Source organism: Chaetura pelagica, unplaced genomic scaffold (genome assembly GCF_000747805.2).
Source record: "Chaetura pelagica isolate M959 unplaced genomic scaffold, ChaPel_1.0 scaffold183, whole genome shotgun sequence".
NCBI classification, from domain to species: domain Eukaryota; kingdom Metazoa; phylum Chordata; class Aves; order Apodiformes; family Apodidae; genus Chaetura; species Chaetura pelagica.
Genome location: NW_009952706.1, coordinates 316,629 through 338,687, shown reverse-complemented (window position 1 = coordinate 338,687; position 22,059 = coordinate 316,629). Strand labels below are relative to the sequence as shown.

The 22,059-nt window shown below is 49.1% G+C and overlaps 2 protein-coding genes across 2 annotated transcripts in view; one reads left to right on the top strand and one right to left on the bottom strand.

Moving 5' to 3' along the window:
• Window positions 1–3,703, top strand: part of NRG2 (neuregulin 2) — a 184,945-nt gene extending 181,242 nt beyond the window's left edge. Inside the window, exon 13 of the mRNA XM_009994223.1 lies at window positions 3,588–3,703. Within this exon, the coding sequence (XP_009992525.1) occupies window positions 3,588–3,703 (116 nt within the window). The remainder of the gene's footprint in view (window positions 1–3,587) is intronic.
• A 3,597-nt stretch (window positions 3,704–7,300) lies between these two features.
• The window catches only part of PSD2 (pleckstrin and Sec7 domain containing 2), a 42,991-nt gene continuing 28,232 nt past the window's right edge, over window positions 7,301–22,059 (bottom strand). Inside the window, exons 9-14 of the mRNA XM_009994222.1 lie at window positions 20,030–20,220; window positions 18,692–18,762; window positions 11,626–11,783; window positions 10,411–10,555; window positions 9,218–9,361; window positions 7,301–7,507 (exon numbers count right to left, since the gene is read on the bottom strand). Coding sequence (XP_009992524.1) covers window positions 7,301–7,507; window positions 9,218–9,361; window positions 10,411–10,555; window positions 11,626–11,783; window positions 18,692–18,762; window positions 20,030–20,220 — 916 coding nt within the window. The remainder of the gene's footprint in view (window positions 7,508–9,217; window positions 9,362–10,410; window positions 10,556–11,625; window positions 11,784–18,691; window positions 18,763–20,029; window positions 20,221–22,059) is intronic.

The following is a 22,059-nucleotide window of genomic DNA, read 5'->3' as shown; positions in this document are numbered from 1 at the left end:
CGTGGGGGGGGTGCCCGGGCCGGCCTGCCACATGGCACCCCCAAACCGGACCTGGAGCACCTCTAGGACAACCCCCCCACCCAACCCACCCAAGCCTGCCAACCCGCAGACAGAACCCGCATGGAGGAGGGAATCGGAAACACAACGGAACAAACAAAAAGAAATATTTTTATTTTCTATAAAAGAGGGGGAAAAAAAAAAGAAAAAAAAATATAACGAATAAAATGTTTTATTTTCATTTTAGCAAAGTTGTCTTATAATAGCTAACGGCAATGACTTTTTTATAGGGAATCTCTATTTATATGTAATGTCTTGATTTACAGCTTCTGAGAAAAAAAAAGTAAAAAAGAAAAAAAAAAAGAAACAGAAGAAGAAAAGGAAACAAACAATAAAGTAAAAAAAAAAAAAAGTGGGCCAATTTTTGACTACTTAAAAATAGAAAACAAAACTATCGTGGTGCCTTTTGCTGTATGCTAGTGCTGGGATTCATGCCGAGGATTCTGTTTCAGTAGCAATTTTAAGATCATAGATTTTTGTTTGGGAGCCAACGTGTCACAAGGGCACTCTCCCGTTGGGAGAAAGCAGCCCTGCCACTTTGCCCCACACCCTGCTATTAATGATCTTATTCTTTAAGGTATCATTTAAACACACATCAAGGACATGAGTGGGAGCATTCCATTGTCATGTCCAACAGGGCTCTGTCGTGCCCTGTGAAATAATTGTATTGTTGCTTAAATCAGGAGAAAAAGAAACCCAACAGCACTGTACTGAAATGCAGAAATGATGTTTCTTTTGCCACACAGGCAGGGAGAGAACATGAAGCGGTGCAGCAGCAGCAGCTCTTGCAATACAGCTGCCAGGCTGTGGCCATGTCACCTGTGGGTCTGACGCTGGGTTTGTGCCAGCTGGGGGTCAGGCAAGGCAGAAACCAGTATGGAGGTGGTGAAATCACATCCCATCCCATGTGGTTGGATCCTGGCAGGTTGGCCCCGGGTGGGCGCCATCCAGCTGCAGTGCCTGGTGGCTGTGCCAGGGCTGTGCTGACTGCAGTGTCCCCTTGGCTGAGCCTGCAGCTGTGGGGCAGCATTGCCCCACATGCTGTGGTGCTGCTGGGCTGAGCGTCCTGCCTGCCGGGCTCAGCTCAGCCCGGGGGAGCTGACAGGACCCCGGGAGTGTGGACCCGCAGCATCGCACGGCCACTGGGTACTGTGCTGGGCGGCGGCGGGTTGGGCTGCCCCAGGGCTGGCAGGAGACCCAGCACTTCTGGTCCCGCCAGGAAGGGCCCCGTGCAGGGCAGCCCGGCCAGCAGATTGCCCCGTACCGCTGTGCCACGTTTGGTAAAGGCAGTTGTTACCGACTTGTCCTGCCACCGACGATGGACGTCACATTTCTGAACCTGGAGCAGCTCTGGCCATTGGCTCTGTGTGCAAAGAGACAGTCCTGCATGTCCGGGCAGCAGAGCATCCCCTGGAAGTGCCCCTCTCTCCTCAGTTCTCTGCAGCAAACCTGTTTACATTGTAGCCTGACTTTTTCTTTTTATATTTTTACTTCTGCATGTCCTTTGCATTTCAGATACTGTAGATCGGATGCATGGTGAAGCTGTGACTGAGAAGATAATACAACAATTGACAGTGTATTTCATTTAACTTTTAGCAATAAAGTAACTAAATCCTCTATTCCTCACCCATGATGGGGTCAGATAGAAAACTCCACTAATTTGTCATAAGATGATTGTCAAAGTTTGCTCTGGATTGTCTGAATGTCAGAACTCTCGACTGTTTAACACTTGAACATTTTTTATATTATAAATAAAATAAGAAATATCAAGCTGTGGGCTGCTTTAATCTCAGGCAATTTAGGGGGCCAATGGGGAGCTGTGACAGCAGGTACCATGCACAGAATCACAGATGGGTTGAGGTTGGAAAAGCCTGAGGAAGGCTCCAACCCCTCTGCTCAACCAGGTCACGCAGAGCCAGTTGCCCAAGACTTTTTAGTATCTCCAGGGATGATGACACCACAACCACCAAAGAAGGGCAACCTCTGTCAGTGATTGGTCATCCTCAAAGCAAGATTGCTTTCTTGTCTTCAGACTAAACTTCCAGTGTTTTAATTTGTGCCCATTCCCTCTGGTCTTGTTACTGGGCACCACTGAGAAGAGTCCATCTCCCTCTTCTTCATTGCCTCCCATCAGGTATTTATACACAAGGATAAGGTGCCCCTGAGCCTTCTCTTCTCCCGGCTGAACAGTCCCACCTCACTCAGCCTCTCCTCAGATGGACAATGTTTCAGTTTCTTAAATATCTTTATGCCTGTAGAGATCCAGAGATGGGTTTTTTTCTGCCTGGCTTGGACATTTTACCTCCACAGCAGATCTCAGGAGCAGAAGCTCACTGAGGTGAATACATGCTACCTACACATCTCCTGGGGGGATGCTGTTCTTCCTCCACCTGCAGACTGGGAGATCCACCTCACCCCGCCTGTGGAAGCTTTCTGTTGTGCCAGGAAAGGTCAAGGTGCATGGCACATGCTCCACAGGCTGGCACCTATTTCAGTAATTTTTCAGCAGAGGGAGATGTATTTGGCCCAATTCTGCAGGTGCTGTGACACCATGCAACATCTGCTGACCCACAGAGCAGGCCCCTTCTTCAGCTCTTCCGTGGCAAGTCTGTGTCTCTGGTTAGCTCCTCACATAGGGGGATGACTGAGAACATGCTGTAGTTACAGGAAGTTCCTGAGGTTGCACCCAGGGCTCAGTGTCTTGTTCCTGCTCAGTGAGTTGAATAGGTGCCCAAAAGTCCCAGCAGAACTCACCCTGAAGGAGAGGGATCTGCTACACACTGGTCTGAGTCAACCCTATAGGAAGAAGTCCCTGGTCCTCACAAATGTGCCCACGTTGAAGGCCATGCTGAGAACACCTGAAGCCTGGGCTTCTTCTGCTCCAGCACTTCCAGGGTGCCCAGTGCCTTGGAGCTGACCTGCCTGGGTCCCAGGCCATCCCTAATGTCCATGGCATGTGCTGTGAGGACTCCAGCCAGACCAGAGGGCTCAGCATTTCACCCTGAATAAAGACGGCTCAACCATGATTTCCCAAAAGATGAAAGGCTGAAGGATCCTGCCCTCCTGCCACAGGCCCATGTGACCCAACAGCAATGTGCAAAAGAGGTTTCAGATGTCTAGGACTGGGGATAAGGGTGGTAGAGTGAAGTCCCAGTTGTGCAGCTCAGGCATTGCTGTATCGAGGCAGCAGGACCGTGCAGGTCTCCACCCTCTTGTTACTCCCCAGAGCCTTTGGTTCCCCAGCTCACCTTCTTCTGGAGTGGGGTGAAATGGACAGGAATGGGCAGAGAGCACCTGATTCCCTCAAAGGGACACGTGTAGGAGGGCACTGAGGTCATAATGGGTGACATAACACAGGTCATAAGTGGAGACTTCGTATTGGAAGGTGTCATAATAGACAACATCATAAGGGGGGACTTCGTAGAGCAACATCATAATGGGCAACGTTGTAAAAGGAGATGTCATAATGGGTGACATCCTAATGGGTGATGTCATAATGGAAGATGTCATAATGGGTGATGTCATAAAAGGAAACGTCGTCATTGGTGACGTCACAATGGAAGACACAACGAAGAGAGACGTCATGATGGGAGATGCCATAATGGGCGACGTCATAAATGGAGACTTCATAATGGGAGACATCTGATCCCTGGGGAAACCAGCCGTGTAGAAGAGAGAGATGGGGGGCTCATAGGGTTCCCAAAGCAGTCCCATCTCTCTGCTTGGGTCTCTTCAGTACCCGTGAACTGACGAACTCGGTTCATGGAGAAGTCCAGCTGGGGCTGGCACAGCAGCATCTCCATTATGAGAAGGCTACAGATGTTGGGTCTCCTGCTGCCAGCCCCTGGGCTGGGCTGCAGAGTGACGGGGTGGCTGAACCTCGGGGTGCTGCGGTGGAGCTGCTGCATCCCTGGGGGTGTCTGGCCTCCAGGTCCCTCAGGAGGAGCTGCAGGTCTGCCCAGCGCAGGGGGAGGTTTTACTGCTTAGAGCTCTCTGATGCTCTGCATCTGCTGAGACACGTCTGGCTCTGAGCCATGGCTTCCTGCAGTCATTTCTTGCTCAACTTGCCCCCATTCCCATAATTGCGTTCTATATTTGGAGGCAGCTACACCACTTCAATTTTCTCTCCAATTTTCTCTGAAGGAAGCTTGAATCTCTCTCCTTTTTCCCTGGCTGGTTTATTTTTAGATCCCTCACTTCCAACCATGTGTGTTCCTGGTCGTAAATATTTCACAGCAGTTTTCATGGGGAGGGGAAGATGGGGGACATGATCAAAGCCTCCTGCCAGCTCTGCCTGGCGTGTGGTGCCTTTGCCACCCTTCCCAGAGAGGAGAGAATCACTCCACTGGCACCGATGGGGTGTGTCACATCCTGGCTTTGGGATTGCAAAGCCCCTCTCCCTCAAAAACAGTCCCTCTGGAATGAATTTGGTGTGGCCAGGAGAAGGGGCCTGGCAGGAAGGACAGGCTGAAGCAGCATGGTCAGGGGATCCAAGCCCCGGAGCTGCTGTGCTGCCCTCTGGAGAGCCTGGCACAGGCTGTGGCCGTGCCAGGAAGTGCATTTGGGTGTCTCCGGGAGGATAAAAGGATGTGGCTGTTGAATCCCTCTGAGATGTTGCTCTTCTCTCTTAGTGGTGGGTGTCCCAGCCCATCACCTCCAGGGAGGGAAAGGGCGAGAAAATAAAAGCATTTTCCTCCTGGTCACAAGCTGAGGCTGCAGGTGGATGGATCAAGCTATTTTTGGGTGTTCTCAGTGCCCTCTTGTAGGTGAGATGCTCAACATATCTGCACATGCATATTAACCTGTGTCAGCACTTGCCCATCAAGGCAAACTTCTGGTTGCCAGTAAGTGCAAGTTTCACCCTCTCAGCTGCTTTGCCAAGGGCTGTTTCATATCAGCTGTCACCCCTTCCCATCCACTGCGTGGTGAGTTTCATGGCTGAGCCCTTTCCTGGTGCCCAGAGGAGACTTTGCAAGATCCTGCTTTTCCCCACAGATAACTCCCAGCTGAGGATGGCAGACTGGCACCTTCAACAGGAGAGGATGAGCTGCTCTTGGTGACTTCCTCAAACACACTGGAGATGTCACTGCCTTTTGGAGGGGATGGACAGAAAGGACTGGCTGAGGTTCTAAATATTACCTGGTATTTTGGAGAGCAAGAGTAGTCAGGCCTGGCTTTCCCCCAGGCTTCAACTGTCAGAGTCTGGGCACCAGACACTTCCTGTGAGTAGCAGCATCTTGGAGGTCTTCAGTGCAAGGAATGTCTACAGTGCCTGACACAGCAAAGTGTGTGATGCCTTGGAGAAACAGCCGTGACACTCGGGCTCCTCTGGGAACATCTCCAACTACCAATGCAGATGTTGGAATCATCCTCCTCCCATAAACATCTAGGTCACACGTGGACAGGCAGACTGGGGCTGCATCAGAGAGAAGGAAGAGCTACCTGGGTGTGCTCCTGAAGCAGCCCATCTATCCACACCTGCTCCATGGAGGAGTCATCCATCCAAAGCAGGCTCAGGCCAGTTCTTCCAGCACCCTGGAGGATGGGAGGGCTGGTACCCACCAAAGAAAGGCATTGTGATTTTCTGGTGCTGTCTGCCTATAGGAACCTGGCTTTCATTAGCAGGTGCTGGTGGAGATCTGTGTCATCCTGGCCATCTAGTGACATGAGGCCTGGGAGCAATTCAGCACCCAGTGGAACTGTACTTCAGACCAATTCTCTTTACCAACAGATTCTGCTTTATTGTTACTCTTTCTTTTACATGGTTCTTAGTGCATAATTTCAAATAAACTATCAAACTGTACAAAGGAAAAGAGATAAAAGAAGAAGTGACAAAGTTGGGAAGAGGTTTTTAGTGTCATGAACCATCATGGAAAACTGTAGTCCATAGGCTCTCAGGCATTGAAGGTCCAAGTAAATCTTACTTGTTTGTTTAAAAAATGCTGCAAAATAGAAACAATAAATGACTGTAATTAGCAGCTACAAGATCCTTCAAAACTGGAACTTGATCACTATGAATGCACCTGGGGGAAAGAAAAGCAATCTGAGATAAAGGACAAAACCAAAGAGTGAAATAAATAAAGTGTAGGACAGTCACAGCATTGAGATGCAGAGGAATCACTTGGAGCACAACAGTAAATCATTGGACCACAGACAGCAGAAAGGAACAGAAACACAATTCCCCGCTTCAAAGAGTACAGCATGTGCATCACAAAAGGGAGAAGTACAACATGGATGAGCAGGTGTAATCACTCCTGCACACAAAAAGTTCAGCTGGATCTGAAGCACATCTCCAGTTGTGCCTCAAACCCAAAGTGGCAGATGCCATGGATGTGAAATAAGCAGCCACTTGGCCACTTTGTCTGACCAAGCAGGAGCAGGAGAGCAATGTTTCACAGTCAAGCCAGATGGGATTTCCATTCGAGTAAAAAAAGAAGGAAAAAAAATATATATACATAGGCTACTGCATTTTTCATTTTTTCAAAACATCCTGGTGGGCTGGTCAGACCCTCCATGGTCTCTAGTGTCTTCCCCAGGCAGTTTGCCTTCACTTGCACATTGAGGTTAAAAACCCACATCAAGGTTTCCTTATATATATATTTATTTATATATATTCATATGTGTTTATATATATATATAAAGGATAAGGTGACAGAGGGCACTTCAAGCCTCTCCTGCCATGGGCAGACGATGTTCCACTTGCCATGCTGAAGATGCCCCTTCCTTAAACAGTAGCAAGCCCATGACACCCACCCTAATGTGATGTTCTGGGTTGTGCTCCTCTCAGGGGAGGGACATGCTCCCCACCACTCTGTGCCCTTCTCTGGGAGTGCTGGTGGTGCCACAGACTCTTAGCTGAGTTTCCTGCACTGCTGGGAACTGTGACCATGAACTGGTGGGGATTCCAGGGAGAGAAGGAGGAGGAGAGACAGGGCTGGTGGACAAGAGCAACCTGGCCCTTGGAGAACCAGCACATCCCTTTGTTGTGCCCGCTGCAGTAGGACGGAAAGAAAGCCATTGGTTCTGTTGGGAATGAAGAAGAGATAGTGTGTCTATGATGTTGAAATGCCAGTGTTGCCAGAGTGTCAGCTGAAGCTGCTTTGATTTCTTTCACTAGAGCAATCACTGTGTCATACATGGCTACGATTTGCTCACATAATTTCCTAGATAAAATTGTGCTCATTGATCTAGTCCAGGAGCGCCAAACATCGCCGGTTGATTCCCCTCCTGCATGTGTTCTTTGTTAGGTGTTCTGATCTAAAATGTCCTTTTCCACCTTACAGCTGATGGACATGTGCCCTTGGCTCAAGGAAGGGCTTGAGTGTGTCTTCCGCAAAGCAACATCATCAGCCTCCACCTTGAAGAAACTGGTTTCAATTCTTTCCAGGTCATCTGTCCCAACTTTTATCTTCATGCACAGCAGGTTGATGTATGTCTCATAGCGACTCTTCTGCAGGGAAAGAGGGAACAGAGAGTCTGGGAACAGGGGCAAGCCATGGAACGTGTGGAAAGCAGAGGCAATGCCATATGCTACTGCAGGAAAACCTGTCTTATATCCTCAGTATCCCACTAATCACACCCAACAAGGACTGTTCACCCACAGCACAATGCCTAGGCTATGATGAGCCTGCAAAGACTGATCAACCCATCATTGAAAGGGTTGAGGAGAATGGGGAGTGTTGTGCAAGACTCTCCAGTTGCTCTTACAGGTCTTGGCTGCTGCTCTAAGGTGGATCCTGGAGGCAAAACCAGACCAACAGATCTGCTCCTTCCTGATTTAGGAGTTTCCCTCAATTGATTAAACTGCTTCAGCTTTCCATGGTTTCCATCCAGTGACTCATTTGCTACTGCTCCTCCCAGAGCACAGCATAAAGGGAAGCATCTCCTCTCTGCCTGACACCAAGTCTAGATGGGACCTCTTTTTATAGACTTGTGTAATACTCAACCTTTCTCCTAACACAGACGCAGCCTATACTGGCTTCTTTACCAGCAGAGAGAAACAAGCATTTCTAGAGCACAACTCATAAGACAGATGAGATTAATTATGCTCTGAAAGTGCCAACTTGTCTTTGCAAGGCTGAAAAAGCAGCCTAGAGAAAACGCTGAGATGGAGACTTCTCAGCAGGCACCCAAAACAAGATGTCTGGAAAACAGGAGGCAGCAGCAAGCAACTACTTGAAGAGTTGGTACAAAGAGAAGGGAACTAGCAACCAGAGTCTGTGGCTTTGGAGAGTCAGGCTGTGCATTACACAAAAGGGTGGTGCAGCCCTGGTATTTGGGAGATGGGACATATCCATCCTTGGAGATTTCTGAGACACTCAACTTGGACTAATACAGGATTAATCCAAGCTCCTGCTGGAAGCAGGACTAGAGGCCTCCAGCAGTCTCTCCCTTCTGACACCTCTGTGACAGGACTCACACTCTCAGCTCAACTCCCACTGGAACAAAATATCCCATTTCTCCCAGAATTTAATGCTTCTTAGACTTTGCAGAGAGTTTAAATTAGCTGCATGCATCCTCAGAGTCTGTAATCAGCTGTAACACTGGTTTGACTTCATTTACAGCAGCAGTTGCAGCAAACCAAAATGAATTCTCCCAGAGATTCCCTTAGCTTTTCATTAATGTTGTTGAAAAAGAATAATGCATGCCAAGAACTGAACAGCTTTCTTACTTGGGACCTGAGGAAATGTCAGGTTTCGGCACAGTAAAGGAAGATTTTATTTCTCTTATCAGTTTTCTTCTCCTCTGGTTAGAAATCACAGAGGGGAGGAAATATCTGTTCTTTTTTTAGCTTCACCAGAGATTCCCTTAGCTTTTCATTAATGTTGTTGAAAAAGAATAATGCATGCCAAGAACTGAACAGCTTTCTTACTTGGGACCTGAGGAAATGTCAGGTTTCGGCACAGTAAAGGAAGATTTTATTTCTCTTATCAGTTTTCTTCTCCTCTGGTTAGAAATCACAGAGGGGAGGAAATATCTGTTCTTTTTTTAGCTTCAGTGCTAATGCTGCTGCTGCCCCAAGACACTTGTCAGCTTGGGAACCCTCATCCTTCTCTCTCATTTCAGACTCTCCCAGTTTACAGCATCCAGTCTGGAGTTCTTAGTTCTCCTCAACCAGACAAGGCACAATTTATCACAGAAAATAGAAAAGTTCCTTTACCTCAAATATTAGGTAATGTTCTTTGAGTCTGTATTCCTCAGCCTCTTTTGACTTGAGGCTCTTCTCTACAGGATGTAATTTATGCTCTGCTAATTCGTCTGCAATCTGCTTCATTTTATTTTCATGAGACCTCAGCTGTTCCTCCTGCCAAGAGAAGTGGGTCAGGAATTAAAACACGGGAGTGCAGCACCCAAGTGCACTGCCTGCCTGTGGAAGTGGGATCTGTCTCAGCCAGGACAGAAGCTTAGCTGCTGCCAAGGCAAACTCAGCCAAAGGTGTGCAGATCATTTGCAAATTCACCTGAGAAGGAGCAGCTGAAATGCAGGTAGATGGGTAACACCAAACCTCATGCATCACAAGTGCCAAGGGTGGATTTCTCTGGTACCTGGACTTCTATAGCATCATGAACACAAAATGCTCTGCACTCTTTAACAGCCAGGCAGAACCAGAAGTGTCCCAAGAGCTGCTAACCCTGCTTTTTTTAAGATAGAAGTACCCTTCCCATCTGGGCTCTGTGAAAGGTGACATCTGGCCACATGTGGCTCAGCAGATAAGAGCTGCATCTCTGCCCTAACATTTCAGGATGTCCTCTCCTTTGCTAGGAGCCAGAGTCAGTGTGTCCCTGCTTTCTGGAGGTGCTAAGGCAAGTTGGACTTTCCCTGGACTGTGCAAACAAAAGCTACTCTTTGGACAGCAGCTGCCCATTTCTCTCGGTTACCTGAACCTTAGGCAGCCATGGTCTGGTGCACTGTGCCCCTTCACTTCTAGAAAACCTTCCCACTGAGTGGGGACTCAGGTTCCCCCTTTTTCTTTGGCTTTTTGGCTTGAGAAACAAGAGGCTGCCACCTCTGAGTGCTGTGTTATCAGGGCCGTAGCCAATCTGCTGGGCTCAGTGGCATTGGCTGTTCCCACTCCAGCTCCAGAAAGGTGCTGGGATGTGATGGGAAGAGAGCACAAACAAGCCAGAATCAACACCCTCCAGGCAGTGTGTGGGCATAGAGTGGCTTTATAGCCATTGGAAAGGGAGCACTGGCCAGACACTGAGATTTGCCACCATCTGTCCAAGTCGCCTGCTCCACTCCTGCCCTGAGACTGTGTCTGCCAGGCAGGAGGTGGGGAGCTGCAGATGGGCACAGCCCGGGCTGTGTGCTGCAGGGCTGGCTGAGCACCAGGCTCCTCTCCTCACGTCTTACCTGGCATAGCTTGGTCATGGAGGAGGGCAGGAGTGGGCGGCAGAACTTCTTCATGGAGCAGATGGCAGCTGGGAAGGCTGGGGCAGAGAAGATGGCAGCAACAAGGTTGATTCGCAGGATCCAGGAAAGCATTTCTTCCTTACTTCTGTTATGGAGGGGGGGAAGAAGAGAGACAGTGTCTGTAAAAGCTCCTGACACGAGGCCAGCCAGCTCAGAACAGCCCTGGAGCTCCTGCTTTCAGGACTGTTGGTGGCCTTGCTTTGAAGCCATTTCTCTGCCATGCTGGGCTGTGAGCAGAGGAAATGACTGGCTAATTGTCTCCCCTCCAGTGCCCTAAGGATTTCAAGGCTGTTGTCTGCCTCTTGCAGCCCTAGCAGCTCTGTCTTCCTCATCAGCTCTGATTGCAACTGCTGAGCAGCTGGGGAGAGGTATCGTGGTGCATTGGCCAAGGACATCCTGCTCCTTGGCCAGTGGGACCCACACAACAGAGGTCCCATGAGGCAGAGTGAACACCTCATTTGTGTCATTCATGGGACACTGCCCAGCGTCCCCCATCAGATCTGATCAGTCACTGCTCCCCCTGCCTTAAAGTGGGTTTTCACAGCACAAGCTCAGATGTCAAGCTGTAGCTTGACATTGGAACCCCAGCCCAACTTACAGACAATGTCACTTAGCTCAGCAGGAGACAAGAAAAACATCAAACAGAAGGTGACTCAATCACACTTGACACTTATTAGCACAGCAACTGTCATCTGCAATGGACTAAGGAAGAAGGAAATTGTCGTCCATCTGGGGACACTTCTTTAATGAGCTGTAGACAGTTTCCCCATCAAAAGCTGACGAGTGGAACCATCAGCTCCTTAGTCCAATTCACCACATAGATTTTCCCCCTTCCACAGACTGGCAATAGAAGTTAGTAAGGGGAGTCCTTTACATCCCAGCCCATTCTTCTCAGGGCACCTTGGTGACAGATGAGAAAGGACCTCCAGGACTGACACACAGCTACCAAGAGTGACAGGTAGAAACTGTGACCCTATGGCCAAGTCCTTGGCACAGCCCGACAGGCCTCAACACCTTCCTCATCACCTGCTTAACACCTTCCTCCCCCCAGGTTTGTCTCCTAATGTGTGTTGATCTGGCCAGGTTGGAAGAAGTCTGGTGGTGGCTGGAGGTCAGGCTGCCTGTCCAGGCTCTGCAGGAAGAGCTGGCACTTACGGGGCCTGGAAAAGGAAGACTCTCCAGTCAGCTGTCTTCAGCTTGAGCACGTTGGACTTCTTGCTGTAGTCAGAGGCTTTTGTGGCTAAGGCGTGGTGCACACGGATGGCATTTTTTAAATCCACTTCAGAGAGGTCTTTGTCAGGTTTATATTCATCCTGTGAAGAGGAACGTTAATTGGATAATGACAGCACTAACATTTGTGGGCTACTTTAATGAACTTGCCTTTCTCCCTGTGCTATAATCATAGAGTGCAGAGACCAGAAGAAGCACTGCTTTGTACAGTAAATGCTAGGAGCTGATAATGATAATAATTAACATCTGGCAACTTCTTCCATCATTAAGTTCACTGGGAATGTACGAAGAAGGAGATGAAAGTTTTCAACATAATTATCAATAGTTATCTCTACCACGACACATGCCTGAGGCTTTGGGGGAAGGCACAAGACAGGGCCAGGTTTCTGCAGCACTTCACCCACAGCACAGAGCTCAAACCAGGATGCAACTCTTGGTCATCAGCTGGTATTGCAAGTGCCTGTCCTGGTGCTGCAGCTTTGTGTGACAGAGGAACCAGGCTTGGGGTTTGCACCATCTGGGGCAGCCCTGGAACAGCAGCATTCCCAAAGCCAGCACACCCCAGTGCAGGAGCAGAGCTTGCTGGGAGGTTGCCAGACTGAGTGCAGCCCACCTGAACTGTGCTTGGTCTCTCTCCAGTGCATGTGCCCCTTTGGCATGGTCTGTCATGCAGTTCTTTAGACTGACACTTGCCAATGGCAGCAGTGTTCCCTGGATTCCTGCTTCCCTTTCTCCACTGAAGGATAATTTCACACAAATAGGGAAGCTAGCAACAACTATATACATTTATATTTATAAACAGATAGAAAGTACCAAACATGGGATTTTGGAAGGATGATCTTGGCACAGCACTTTTTAGGGAGAAAAAAAAAAAAAAGGAGTTGAATCAATTCTGTATGTACACTTTGCTTTTCCAATGACTGAACTCCTGGCACTGCCAGCAATACCCTCCCTCCCACTCAGTGCCCTTGCCAGCTCAATAGCTGGCCCAGCTGGGTGGTACAATGGAAGGATGGGCAGATGGATGCATGCTTGTGTAGGTGGGTGCAAGAAAACCTGGCCCTGGCTAAAAAACAAGCTGCCACCCTACCATGCCAAGCATTTTAGAGTCCATGTCAGGTCGGGTATCCCCAGAAGGGCTTGTCTTGCCCTGCTGAGTACAGTGCAAACCTACAGGGCTAATTCACTCATGCTCTGCATTCCTTGACTGCCCTTGGCTGCCAGCACAAGGGTGGTTGGGTCCCATGGTGCTGGTTGATGTGTCCCAGCCCCTCCTTAGATTTCAAGCTACAGGTTGATCTTCTCTGCATGTTTGCAAAAAGATGCTTTTCTTCTGTGTCCTGGTGGTACAAATCCAGCTGTTGGAGGAAAAGCCTTATCTCCTGAGGGCTGACCCTGATCAGTAAGGCTATTCTCTGACAAAGGGTCAGAAAAGCCTCCCTGCTGTTACTCTTCAGAGTACCAGGAACCAGCACTCCCCTGCCCATGGGTTTGGATCACCCAGACCCTTGCTTCTGATGGGAAATAACCTTCTGGAGCCTTTCCTTCCCTTCTTTCTTGAGGCAATCATCCCATCCTGGAGAGTGGTTGCCATACTCTCTTCCCTGGCGAGTGATACTTGGTCTTGTTCAAAAAAATGCCAGAGGGCCCAGAGCCCAGCAATGTCTGGCATGGGCTCCTGGATCATGCAACTGCCTTCTTCAGGGTGAATTCCAAAGAAAAGCCCTGGCTTCCCTGCAGAGGAAGGGGTGGGTGCATTCAGGGTGACACGCAGCTGGGCTGTGCTGCAGGGGACCTTTCCACAGCAGGGAGGGATTTCAGTAGCAAGAGGAATGGGCTTGTAACCTTTTAACAAACAAAAACAAATGCTTTGCCTTATGAGGATATAATATGTCATCCCATTTGAAGACAAATTGTTGCTTGAGGAAGACATTGCTGCTCAGGCCTTATTTACTGTGGAGACTTCCAGTTCTGAATATTTTTCCAAGGCTGAAGCTCTTTGGATTGGAATAAATCTGTAATGCCCATGAACCCTTATTTAAAGATAAGCTTTCTGAAAATACAGTGCAAATAGCCAGGCTTAATGGCATGTCAAGATGAGACACTGCCAGGGCTGAAAACTGGTTTGACTAATGCAGGTCTTCACCTTGGTTGGTATCATCAGGTATTGCCTCTACTGATTTCAGGCTCACAGGGATCATTTGAGGCTCAAGGAAAAGCCCATAAAGCATTGTAAAGATGACTCAAGCAGGTTCTCTCTGCCTCCCTGCTGGTGGGAATGGGTTTTTTTTGGAGGAGTGCAGGGTGTTGGAGATTTGGTTCTGCATGGGCCATCTCTGCAGCTCATCTCAGTGCTTGGGCTGTGACAGCCCCAGTGATGGGCAAGGCTACCCATGTGGGGAACCACACAGCTGGAGCCTACTTGGGCCCAGCACCTACACCCTGGTGTAGGCTACATCAAATAGCCTTCCCTGGAGGCTAATCCCATTGCCCCTCAGCAAAGAATGGCAACTCTGCTCCAAAATCTCCAGGAGCTTCTCTACATGTTGCCTCCCTCCCTTTGTGGGCTTTGATGTTCAGTGTAAGTTCATAAGATGCTGCTGAGGAAGAGACATGACCAAAGCCATAACAGTAAAACAGACATCTCCAGTGAAGAGATGCTGGTGTAACTTGCAAAGAAACTGATCTTTGCTAAAACAGAACCAGTATCAGACTTGGAGGAACTTCAGGCAATGTTTTGCCCACCCTATAGTGCTGCTAACCTCACTCTCACCTTTTGCATGGTGTTATCCTGCCATGCAATTCCTGGAAAAAAGGGTTCCTGTGGTATCACAGGGCACTCTGATTTTTGTCTCATGTGTCCTGCACTGTTCACATGGATACTTGTCACTCAGACACGGGCAAAGAATGCTGTGCCACACCACTCCAGTTACCCTCAGCCTCTAGCCTTGAATTGTGACATGTTTATTTTTCCCTTGCTTCTCCAGATGTTTAATGGTGGGGGCTCAGCAATGTTGGGGGTCTGTTTTGGGGATATTCTCTGCAGCAATTGAGCCCAGGTGTGGATGTTTTGTTTCAGAATCCCCCTAAATTAATTTAATTCACTTTTATATGTTAATGTTGCTGATATAGGCACAATCCCTGCTCATGTGCCTCTCCTGCCTGCACAAACGCTCTGCTTAAGCATGTGTGACCACCCCCTTGCTTTAATTAAGCCCCCAGGCTTAATTTCTGCCATGACAGTGTTCCGTGGTGTCTTTGGTTCACTTTTTGGTTCATGCTCACATGAGCAGCTGCTGGGACATCCACAACTAATGGGAACTCCTCAGATCAAAGCTTGTCTTGTCAGAAAAAAAGCACCTATCTCTTGTAGCTGCCTTTGGAGGGCACCTGGATGAGGTGAGGGAGCCCAGTGGTCCTGCTGCCATCTCCTCTGAGCTCAGCACCAGCCTTGAGCAGTGATGTGAAGATGGACATGGAGCTACAGACATTCTCATGGTCTGAACTGAGAGTCAGTTTTCCTCTTTTTCCTTTTATTCAGCTCACACCTACCAGCCTAAACAAACCATTTACTAATGGAAATTAACCACTGCACCCTTTTCAGTCTGGCCATGAGCTTGACCCTCCAAGAAGCTCCACCATGGCTGGACCTGCCTGCATGGGACAGGATGGGGCTGGGCTGGAAGCTGGAAGCTCCTTCTGGGCTGAGGGCTGCAAGGGCAGACCCTGTGGGAAGATCTGCACCCTTTCCAGTACTTCCATATAAAAACATCTCATGCTTTACAGCTCTCCATAATTCCTCTCAACACCCCTCTGTGTGTGCTGATTAAGGGTTATTATCCCCATTTCACAGAGGTGAAGTACAGTTGCCAAAGGCCATGGAGTGAGTCAGTGCCCAGTGCAGATCAGAGAACAGAAGAGGGGGGGCCCTGCTCCCAAACCTGCATTTCTTCCTCAACACCTCCTGCATCCCTTTGGGGGTATCAAGCAATTGCTTCAGCAGACTATGCTAGAACATGCTAATCCAGTAATTAACATGGGAGACTCAATGACATGTGACATCTCTACATCAGCAGGTTTATGGCTGCTGCCTGACTTGTTTTTTCTGCCTGCCTTATGTCTGCCTCTCTCTCTTTCTGTCCATTCCTCCTTTCTACACATCTATTGCCCAAGCCCTTCTTCCCCCTTTCCTTCCCTCTCTCTCACTCTTATTTCTACTCAGCTTGCTGCTCAAAACCAAACCAAGTAGAGTTTCCTATTAAACTTACAGGAATTTCCTATTAAAGATCCTTGGTTTGGTCTGAGCAAAAAACTGGAACAGGCTGAACCTCTGCTTCATGGCTCAAGCAGGTCTGGAAGCAGGTACTTTCTTCTCTACCTTCACATGAGAAAAACCTTTCCTCAGTCATTTGTGCTCAAGCCAGGTTCTAGTTCATGTTTATCTGCAGGCATCTTCTGCTGAGAGCTTGGGAGGCTGGCACACCATTTCCTTCCTGTATTGTGAAACTCCCTCGTTCCACAACCCACCCCCAGGCCAGGAATTTCACTAAGAATCGACAGGGCAGGTGGATGTTTATCCACTCTCTGCTGTGGTGCTGGGAATGTTTGAAAGTGGCAAGGTAAGGACGTGGTCACTGCATCTTTCTGTCCTGTCTCTGCAAGGCTGGCACTGCCTACAGCCAAGCCCAGCCCCAGGAACCCTCTGAACAGGTTCACATACAGGCTGGCAGCAGCTCATGACTAAGAAACCCCTCTTCATCCAGTTCTTTTGCTTAAATATTCCTCAGGTTAATTTTTGTTGTTGCAAAAGCTTCTTCCTTGGGGCACCCTTTGCAATTCTGATCCCTCCTGCTAATTATACATCAGCCACAGCTGTTCTTTATCAGACAACTTAGCCAAACCTTGGGTGTTTTACTTCATCAGTCCTTGTCTGTAAATCAGCCTCTTAACCATCTGCTCCTGAAGGTCTCCTAGATAAGGACACCATCTTCTAACTGCCACATCATCTCATCCTCACTCTCCTTTTAAATTCTAAATATCTAGGACTAACATAACAAACTACACTAATCTAACAGTCTGGGTGGTTACTGCTGCCAGCCTTGTGCAGCAAAGAAAACCCAGCAGTAGCAATGACACTCAGGGTTGGCTTCACAGCTCCTTCTAGTGCTGCCCAAGCAGTGAAGAGAATCTCAGTAAACTGGATTTTGGTCCAGCATGGGAAGAAAATTCTGTCCTGACATTGTATTTCATTCCAAAAATATATGCTCTCAGCAGACCCATCCCAAGAGACAGGCCCTAGGAGTCCTTGGTAAGTAAATAAATAAATAAATAAGTGGTTCCCATGATTTTGATTAAATGTTTTTTGTTTGGTTTTGATTTGTTTCATTTTGTGTTGTTTGTTTTTGTTTTTTTTCTCCATATTAATGGAATGGTGATGGTAGCTCTGCAGAAGTGACATCCTCATGCATCACCTATGGTCAGCATGAGGACCTCCTTGGTGGACTTCATGCAGAGACTTGTAACAAGACAAGAGGCTGAACTGCAGGAGGAGTGCCACTGGCTTGAAGAACCCCACAGCTGGAGGGCTGGAGAAGATTTGGGCTCTCCTGCATGCTGCAGCTGCCCCCAGTGGCAAGGCTGGAAAAACACCACTTGGCTGAGAGCAGCCTGTGCTGTAAATCACCACCGGTGCTGTCAGATGCTTTGTGACGTGTGACATAGGATCTGCAAAAACATGAGACTCCTTGGGGTGTGCTAGGAGCTCTGAGTCATAACTCCAGGCTGCCCTGAGGATCTTTCTGCCTTTCTTATATAATCCAGTGTTTGTTTACCCTCATTGCTTTGGAGATAACACTGCAATGCGTAGGAGCATCTACCCACAGGCTGTGCTGCTCCAGCCAGGTGAGTTCACTGCTTTACTGCACAGCCTGTGCTGCTCAGGTAGTTCAGCCCTAGTTCAGTGGGTTATGACGTTGCACCATGAGCAGACACTTGGCATCCCTGGCTGGCTCACACTGACATTCAGCTGAGTCCCTATCCAGGGCCCTTGGATTTTCCCACAGGAAAGGCTATCCATGGAAATCCTCCTAGCAACAAAGTGTGTTGAAAGGCAGAATCACAGAGTCACAGAATCACAGAATGTCCCTGGCTGGAAGAGACCTCCAAGGTCATCCAGTCCAGCCTTAGACCTAACACCACGAGCTCACCACTAAACCATGTCCCTAAGCACCAGGTCCACATGCCTTTTAAATGCCTCCAGAGATGGTGACTCCACCATCTCCCTGGGCAAACTATTCCAATGCCTGACAAGCCTTTCAGTGAAGAAGAAGAAATGTTATAGCATGCAGAGAAACTCTTCCATGGTGACTGTGCCTCCCATGAGGACCTGGGATCTATACTTGTGTTGACTAGAGGTGGCTACTGAATGAAGAGTGTTGAAGAGCAGCAGAAAGTGTCACTTGGCAACTCATGGAAGGATCCAGCCCAGCAAAATCCTGAGGGAGAAGAGAAGCTTTAAGCATGGTCCATACCAGGCTCAGCAAAGCTGCTCATCATCAGATCCACAGCAGCAAATAAAGCAATGGGCAGGATAAGACTGTTCCAATGCTCTGCCTCTTCAGCTTCCTATTGCACATCTCACCAACATCCTACTTCACCTATTCCATATCATCTGTTCAGTCACCCTCTCCAACAGCTCCTACTTGCTGAGACACTTCTGCAGAAATTTTGCCTCAGTGCTCCCTTTTCACACACCTTTCTGTACAGCCCACTTTTGGGGCTGTGAACAGTGCTCTCCTCAGCACCACCACCACCAAAGATGATGGCATCCTCCAGTTCTGTATACCAGCCTCTGGAGGAGCTCTGTAGATGTCCATGCATGTGTTAGGACATGGATTCACCCCTTCTTGCATCTATAGGTCTCCTGCTTAGGACAGCATGGCTGCTTTGGAGACAGGATGGAACAGCAAATAGAAAAGTCCCTGGCAATTACCTTTTGTAAATAAAGGATGGTCCCTTTAAGCACAGCATAAAATTTCTTCCAACCTCTTCTTCCTCTGGGAGCTAAAAAAGGAAGAAAATTTAATTATACATGTCTGCTTCTGCCAGTGCTGCTTGATCTTCACATATCTGGCAAAACCAACCCTTCTCCTGATCCAGCAGAGACATGTGCTGATGCCCAGACCTCATGCACCCCCCAGCTATGGGTTAGGAGTGGATTGTCTGCAGGGGCACCTGTCTGAGAGACGTGGTCTGGGAGATTCAGGCTCCCAGCAGGAACACAAGCAGGTCAAAACCAGAGATGAGCTGGTACCTGTGTACATGTGCAGGAAGTCTCTGCTCCTCCAAACTCAGGGTCATGTTCTTTGGACTAAATGCTTGAGGAGCAGAGACATTCCCTGAGCTCCTCTGCTTCAGATGAGTGTGGCAGACACACCCTGGACAAAGCAAGTTCTATTCCACTGGAGCATTACCACCAGCCATCTTGATGGTACTGGGGACAAAAAACTTGCTGGGCACTGGAGAGGTGAAGGGAGCCATCTACATGACCAGCAGACAGCTACTCTTCCAGGCAGGGGCTCTTAAGAAAGTGCTGGAACCAGGGAAGGCCTTTGGTCTTCTTGAGTGAGAAGTCAAGCTGAAGTCACTGGGCCAACCATATCAATTAGCAAAAGAGGTTATCCAAGGCTTCATTCATCTCTGCTCATTAACAGATTCCAAATATCTTTTCCTTTACCTTTCCTGTACTCCCATGTGCTAACAGCAGAGCTGTGGGGGACCCTGTTGCCCAGCCAGCACATGGCAGCTGCTTCCAGCAGCTGTGGCAGAATATGGGCAGGAACTAAGCTTTGAAGACCAGACTATCCCCAAGGTCAGGGTTGGGGTGCACAACTACTGTGGAACCAGTATGTGCTGCTCTGGTAGTTCAGAGTGTGGGATTCAGGGTTATGCCCATGAACAGGATGGAAGACCAACCAGGTCTGTCTGTGTGGGACAGGCACTGTTAGGTTCCCTGGCAATGAGAAGAGGAGGCTGAAGCCTCCTGAAAACACTCATGTCTACAAATGCCTCAAAACACCCTCTTCTCCCTGTGCCCTGGCACTCATGGATCTCTCTTGTGTTCCCTAGGATGCACTGAGGAAGCAGGAGAGCCAGGGAGAAGAATCACAGAATCACCAAGGCTGGAAAAGACCTTTAAGATCAAGCCCAGCCTATGACCAACACCACCTCATCTCCAGACCATGGCACCAAGTGCCACAGAAGCACAGAAGCCCATGGCCAAGCTCTGGTGCTGCTGGGGGACACCTCCTCCTGTCCCGGTAGCACGTACTTCTCTTCCCATCCATGTCTGCGTGGGTTTTACGTGTGAGGACACCGTGCTTGTAGGTGATGGCATTCAGAGCCTGGGGGATGTCCAGGAAGGGGTTGCTGCTGTCAACAATCCTTGTCACCTTCTTCGCACTGGCTCCGATTTTGTCGTCCACCAGCTCCGAGAGGGATTTCCTCAACTCGTCCTCATCACTTGCAAACAAAGTCAGAGAAGAGATTGAGTGGAGGGCACGTGTGTTGGGTCACAGTTGGCCTGATCTGCTCAGGTTTTAGAGGTATTTATTATAAATTATTATATTATGTATCATTAAAATCAGTGAGTGAAATAAAATGGAGATGCAGGGACTGTAACACACAACATGTGCCAATGGTGGTGACCTGGACATAGCTGGGAGGAGCAGGGTGGCAGGGAACTGTCCCAGTCATCCCACTCTGAGGTTACAGGGAAGGGCTCTTGTCTGAACACCCAAAAACTGCAGACACAGCGTTGCTGAGAACTACAAGTACTTCACAGGGAAGGTCTCCAATTCTGTGCCCTAAATCAGAGCCTAAGGAGCTCTTCTGTGGAAGACCACACATCACTGGGGTTTCTCAGCCTCTGAAACAGGTGCTGAAGAAGCTTGGGTGCATCTCTGAGGAACAACAGCTCTGCAGATATAGAGGAGATAGGCCACTTGATGGAACAAATACAAACCCTGGAAGATATTGTGCCTCAGCTCCCCATTTGTGTTCTCAGAGTGGGCCAGGAAAGAGCCAGAAATGCTGATCATTTCCATAAATGGACCTGGACTCTGGACAGTAAAGGGCTGAGCAGCTTAGTCCACTGACTTCACCAAGCCTGACTCTACCTGTTTGGAATTAAACCTTCTCTGGGACACAGAAACTAGAATTTGTAGAGGAAGTTCTATTTCTCAGTGTCCCTGGGACATTAAAAGGGGAGAACTGTAATTTCTGCCCTGTGTGATACATGTCTGTGTCTAAATAGTGTCAGTGGTCACATTTGGTTGCAGATTAGATTGGGACCAAACCTCAGCTAAGGAATAACCCAGGGATGAAGCCACTGGCTGGTATGTGAGAGGTAAAATCCCACACTTGCCCACCTGCAGCCAGCAGCTGGCCAAAGCACGTGGCACCTCTTGGAAGAGAAGGATTATTTCTCAGCCCTTGCACCCACAGAAGTCCTAGGTCTTAGGCAGATCCCAGCCACTACACCTGGGTGGGGAGTTAGTGCAGTTCCCTGAGCTGCAGCAGAGGGACTCCTCTGAGCACCTGCCTGCTGCTGGGATGATGGCTGTGTTCCTGCTTGTCTGGTGGGCTTTGTGAGCAAGGGGTGTCCTGGGATGGACAAGGACAGAAGGCAGAAGCAAGCAGGGAGAAGAAGGTCATATCTCAGGTCACGTCAGGGAGCAACAGTCCCACAGCAGAGGAGCTGAGAGGTCTCTTGTGTTGCAGCTTCTCCGTGGGCAACCAAGCAGCAAGGCAGGTCCCACGGGGGTGTGGGGTGTGAGGAGGGTGGAGGAGGGCAGGAGGGGGCTCGGGGGTGCTGCTGGTACCCTGGGGGTACCCGAGCTCAGCAGCCTGTGAGTGCAGGCTGCCCCATCCAGCCAGCAGATGCTCTTCTGCAGAGCAGCCCAGCCATGAACCATCCCACTAGCACTTTCTGCAGAACCACAGAGCTCCCTCTCGTGACTGCAGTCACCCACTGCCCCCCTGCTGTACAGCTGGGGCTGCTGCTTTCTTCTCACCCAGGCCATGCAAGATTATTTATAAAGTGAAATCGATGCCACATGATCCACTAAGAAGCCACAACCAGAGCTGTGTCCTCCCCGAGGAGCTGCTGGCCCACAGGGAGCACGGCTGGAATGGAGGCTTCTGCTCCAGGTAGCTGGGGAGGTAGGGTCAAGTCATCTCCAGATGCTTTTCTGTCCAGGACAATATAAGGAGAAGAGCAGGTGATGGAGCTAATGGCCCAGAAGAGAGGTAAAGAGAGGAGAGGAGAGGAGAGGGGAGGGGAGGGGGAGGGAGGCGAGA